This window comes from Geospiza fortis, unplaced genomic scaffold (assembly GCF_000277835.1).
Source record: "Geospiza fortis unplaced genomic scaffold, GeoFor_1.0 scaffold98, whole genome shotgun sequence".
NCBI classification, from domain to species: Eukaryota; Metazoa; Chordata; class Aves; order Passeriformes; family Thraupidae; genus Geospiza; species Geospiza fortis.
The window spans coordinates 11,251,639-11,256,922 of NW_005054306.1; the positions used below are offsets into that span (position 1 = coordinate 11,251,639).

The window sequence follows — 5,284 nt, forward strand, 5'->3', positions numbered from 1 at the left end:
AAACACATATATTTATTTGTCTTATATCAGCAGTAAACAAGACATTAGAATAAGTATAGAGGAAAGAATATTTAATGATATGGAACAAGAAAAAGGGATAAAGCACAGGTTATGTGAATCAAAGGTAAATTGTGTCGGGCTAATTTGATATCTTCTTTTGTCATACAAATGTTGGGGTTTTTTTTCAAAACGAAATGCAGAACTGCATTTACTCCCTTTTACAGAACAAGGGAACTGCAAATCTGGTAAAGGAACACCTGAAGGAGAATTTAGTGATAACTGCTGCTAAAAGAAGTATACGGCTAAGTGGAGGATGTGCTAGGAGTTCTTCATCAGTAAGATGAGAATAACTACATTTATCACTTTCAGTAACAACATTTCCACAAAAAAAAGTGGAGAAATCTTGCTGATGAGGCTTCACATAGTTATCAATAACACATCTGGGAGGCAGTGTCATTACAGATAATTTGGGTAGACCTGGAGACTGAAATAACAGCTGTTAAGCACAGAGAATAGGTGGAAGCAGAGACAACAAAAGTGGTATGGACATCTGTAAGTGCAGTTAAAGCTTCCAGCTACAATTTCTACATATCTTATAATTATCACTGGTACTGCCTGGGAAATCTTCATTTTCCTGAAACACCAATGCTAACAATATTTGGTTAACCTCATGTACAATTCTTTTGCAATATTTTGTCTTTTTCTTCTTAGCCTTTATCTTTCCCATTCATCCCCTTTGCACACCAGTGATCTATTGCTGTCTGTTTTTTGGCATTCTGTTGAAGTAAAATCTTGAAAAATTGAATATTTCTGTAAATATTAAAAAATATAATCTTAGTTTTAAAAAATGGGTTGAAATGCAACCCTCATTATTGCAAGTTCATGTTCTCAGTGCTTGGCTACTGAAAGATACAGGTTTGAGTAGCTAGCATGCCCCAAAGCGTAAGCTCTGCCCAGTCAGCTAGGGAGAATAATTAGGATAATTTGTATGCACATTGTTCATGATCATCCCTTCTTCTTGAGTGTAAGTATCAGAAAATTTGGTTTGGTAATGAGGTTTAGTTCTAATCTGACAGAAATGACGCTGCCATTATTCAGCTGACTCGTCAGAGAGCAAGTGCTCTGCAGGGCAGTTTGGGAGCTTCTGGAATAGCTCAAGTCATTGCACAAGGCCATGGTAATTGCATGCCATGCACTTAAAGCAGACTTCCTGACACTCTGCATGACAACACTTAATGTACACGTGTGGTATTCTTTTAGGACTTAGGCTATTTCTTCATGCCATGTGCTCAGAGTAAAATATTCTCTCATGAATATTTGCGAAATGTCTTGCATGTTTTCTACAGCACAGATGCTTGCAAACTTTGCTAATTAGTTACAGCAATGTTTGCATGCTTAGCTTCACAGTAAGGCTACGTTTGTCTGCATGATTAAGCTGGAAGTGATTCTGTATCACACAACCCAATTAGGTGAGGCAATTACTGGTACATTTAGTTTGTGCTATTTTGCTCGTTAAGCAGCTCTCCTGAACTAGCAGCCCTATGTCTATTAGAAATGATGCTTCAGCTATGCATGTGCTCATGCCTGCATGTGAATGTATATTTATATCGCACTAAAAATACTGTGATGTCCTGATTTCAAACAGTTCAATAAATTCACAGAATACATTTACAGTGAGGGATAGCTCAAAATGTAAAACACAAATTATTATGCAATGAGAAACTCAACTACTCTAGGACATTAGTTTATGAAGAAAAACAACAGTGATTGTTTTGCTTCTCTAACCAAAATCTGCATGCTTTATTCCTTACTATTTTTTTCATCTCAGTGGGATTTTTTGTGTGAAAAGTTTGAGAAGAATTTGTTGTATTATTTCATTTGATTCATTCAGGTAGGTTAGCAGATCCTTCTGGTGTGACTTCCTGTGGCTATGAAAATGGAGAGCTCCTGTGCCAATCTGTAAGAAGCTGGTGGTCCTGTAAGTATATGCTGTCACACTGTTCTTCTCCAAAATAAATTAGTGTCCATGAAGGCCATCTGAAAATATTTCTTCTCCTTAGAGCTCTCTATTACATTATAATTTCAGTACTATGTAATTCTCCATCCCAAACTTGCAGCAAGGCACCTAAGTGTGAGTGGGTAAATGAAAGTTAATTAATTTTGAATATTTACTTGAGGAAGGGGAAAAAAAGCCAACAAGTTTGAAGCCTTAAAAATATTTCTACTGCAAATATTCATGTGAAAATATGTGACAGGTATATATATTTGTGGATATTTGTAGATATTTGTAGTTTACAATTAGTCCAGAGCAGATTTCTTCAGTTTAGGTGCTTGCACTTCCAACTAAAACTTTGTGAGAAAATGTCAAGCAGGAATCTTTGTGGTTCTTATACCATCCTTGGTTCTCGTTCCCTTAGAATATTTTCCCTCCATCAGTCTTGTCCCTTGCTCCCTCAGCAGTGAACAAGAAGCAAGAGCCGGGTCAGCAATGAGTCTCAGTGAAACACTGTCTTCTCATCGCTTGAGAGTTTTCCTCTGCTCTTCTGGCTGGCCATACATTTCCTCCTGAATTCCCAACCAGGTCCACAGTTAGGAGCTGTGTCACATGAATTTCTCTTTATATATAACCGTTTATATTTGTTCCATCAGCACCCTCAGGGAAGCTGAAACCCTTGCGCCTGAGCAGCCTGTCAGTGCCCCATCATGGGGACCCCACCAAACAGTCCAGTCTATTGGAGCATGGTTTGACCAACCCATTTAGGGTCACACACCAACAATGTTCCCACTTGGAGTTGGTAGATATTTCCAGTTTAGTCAAGTATGTTATCTGCTTCTGGCCACTCATCCCTTAGTGCCCTTGAAGGACTCACACTAAACAGTGTACTGAATAACACACTTTATTAACAAACACACTGATAGTTGAACACTGTGACAGGTTAAGGTTCAGAGATTGCTGTTGACAGTAACTGATTACAAAAATGAATTTAAAGCAATATATTGACCAATTCTAATCACCAATTAAAGTTAGCTAGAGATAATAATTCAGCTTGCACAGAATGAGGTTCTTACCCAATAGGCATCCCTTCAGGGGAAGAAGACAAGTTATGGTGGAGTCTTCTCTCACCTCCCTCCCCACTTTAGCTAGATTTATATTGCTTCCTTTGAGGAAAAAGAAAAGGTTAAGTTACAGTTGGTGACATTTCATGTTGATGTGGTGCTTGAGTCATTAGTATATGTACAGAAAATCAAGACATATCTTCAAGCTGATGAAGCAAAGGCCAGCTTCTGGTTACTGTCTGGTTCATTCCATGGGCTTACTTCCTGCTAGCTGCATGTTTTCAGTGGAGCATAACCATAACACTGCTCTGTTACTCCATCCTTTATTTCATACCTGCATCAATTTCGACAGACCATGACCACAGCACCTGTCCTTTTTAATCATCTCATGCTTAGAGCAATACACTGAGTTCCCTCAGTATCCCTGCTCTTGAGGTGTGCAGACCCAGTCCCGGCTGAACCACAACCAGCACACACACTCCTTCTTCGTAAACTTTGTTTTGCGATCTTCTCCCATAAGGTGGAGCAGCGGCTTCCCATTAGGAGGACATGGATACATGGTAGGGGTTCAGGTTTTGATGATTTTGGTCCTCACTGCTGGGATTTTGTACAAAATATCAGTGCAGTCCTTGCCCCTGAGACCATGCAAGAGCAAATGATTCCTCAGCATAACAGCTCAGAGGTGCCCACCCAAGAGGAAGAACAACAGATCCCCAGGCTTTTCTTCACTCAAAACTATTGAACTTCATTTGTACAAAGGGGACACAATTAAGAGGAGAATTTCAGATTCTCCTTTCAAGAGAGGAATATCAAATAGCCCTGTGGGCACTCTCACTGGGGACAAGATTTGGCACCAGTGAGAGCTGAGCCTGGGTTTCATACATTCTGGGTCTGACTGCTCCAGCTTACAGATCAGACCAGAGAAAGCCATCATCATAAAATAAATCTAAACAGATAAACTGAGGTAATATCCAAGCAATTTTCAGAGAATGAAATATTTTCTAGAAGCAAAATTATTATTTTCCAGTAAAATATCACAAAGTTTCCTTTCTCGTAGGTCTAGGGTACATAGAAGAAGGATTTTTAATAGCAACAACACTTGTGGAATACCCCTTAGTCTTTCTATACTTAGTTTGCAATTAACATTTGAGAGACTATTCTTGTCCTGTCCATGACAGTATACAAAGGTCGAACTTTTTTCCATTAGTTTTTTTCCTTTCCTGCAAAGCAAAACACAGTGGAAGCTCATACAAGGCTCTTAAAGGACAATGCAGAAATGAACACTACAAATCATACCTAATTCAATACAAGGGTCATCTTTATTGCATTTCAGTACATATATTCCACTGCTGAACACAGTTGTATTTGTGGCAATTTCAAACAGTTGCTTTTGGTGTGGGAGAGAGTTCATTTTCTTATGTGGGAATTTTTCATTCGCTTGTGATTAACACCTGCTGCCTTTTAATTGTTGTTACAGGTATGAATTACTATCTGTCTATTATACCCTTTCTGGGGGCAGTGGAGGCTGGCCTCTTTGGGCAGCTGCCATATGAGATAGAAATATTGCCACCAGAGGAGCAAAAAGATGACTTCTGTTACAGTGTTAAAGACTGCTGGTCTCTCATGCCCAAGCTCATGGATGACTGGAAAGCCTTTTTTGAAGTAAATAATTTTTTAAAAAATATTTTTAGGAATTATACCAAAATGTTAGCTTTAAAAACTATTATTACTGTCATTTTTTTAATATCCAGACAGCTTAGTTTGTTTTCAATAGCAGCTTCATGTAAAAATAACAAGCAGGAAAAATGGAAAGCATAACATACAGTGAGTCAGAAATAAGTAGGACAGGATTTTTAAATGTTATGGAATTTTTCTCTTATTTTAAAACAGTTCTTATTTTGGCCTCTGTTCCAAGACACTGTTTTGTATTCAATTATATTTGTATTCTTCCAATACTGCTTATGTCAGCAATGCAAAATAAGCCTGTGAGATGATACACTGCCTTTAAAAAGTGGCCTTTGGTTGGTTTTATGAGGTTCGTTTATTTCTTTAAACATCTAAAACTTGAAAATGCTGAAACATAATTCAGCAGTACACCTATTTATGCAAGTAGATATTCTCTTTCCTCCTCACTCCGCTGTTGTCTAATCCCCAAAATAACAATATTTCTTACTTCATAGATTTAATAGCTATTTTTTATAGCTAGACTACTGCAGTCAAAATTATT

The 5,284-nt window shown here is 37.9% G+C and overlaps 1 protein-coding gene across 1 annotated transcript in view; it reads left to right on the forward strand.

Moving 5' to 3' along the window:
- CUNH6orf58 (chromosome unknown C6orf58 homolog) overlaps positions 1-5,284 on the forward strand; it is an 11,836-nt gene that overhangs the window by 2,420 nt on the left and 4,132 nt on the right. The window contains exons 2-3 of the mRNA XM_005418471.1: positions 1,892-1,978; positions 4,535-4,719. Of these exons, the coding sequence (XP_005418528.1) occupies positions 1,892-1,978; positions 4,535-4,719 (272 nt within the window). The remainder of the gene's footprint in view (positions 1-1,891; positions 1,979-4,534; positions 4,720-5,284) is intronic.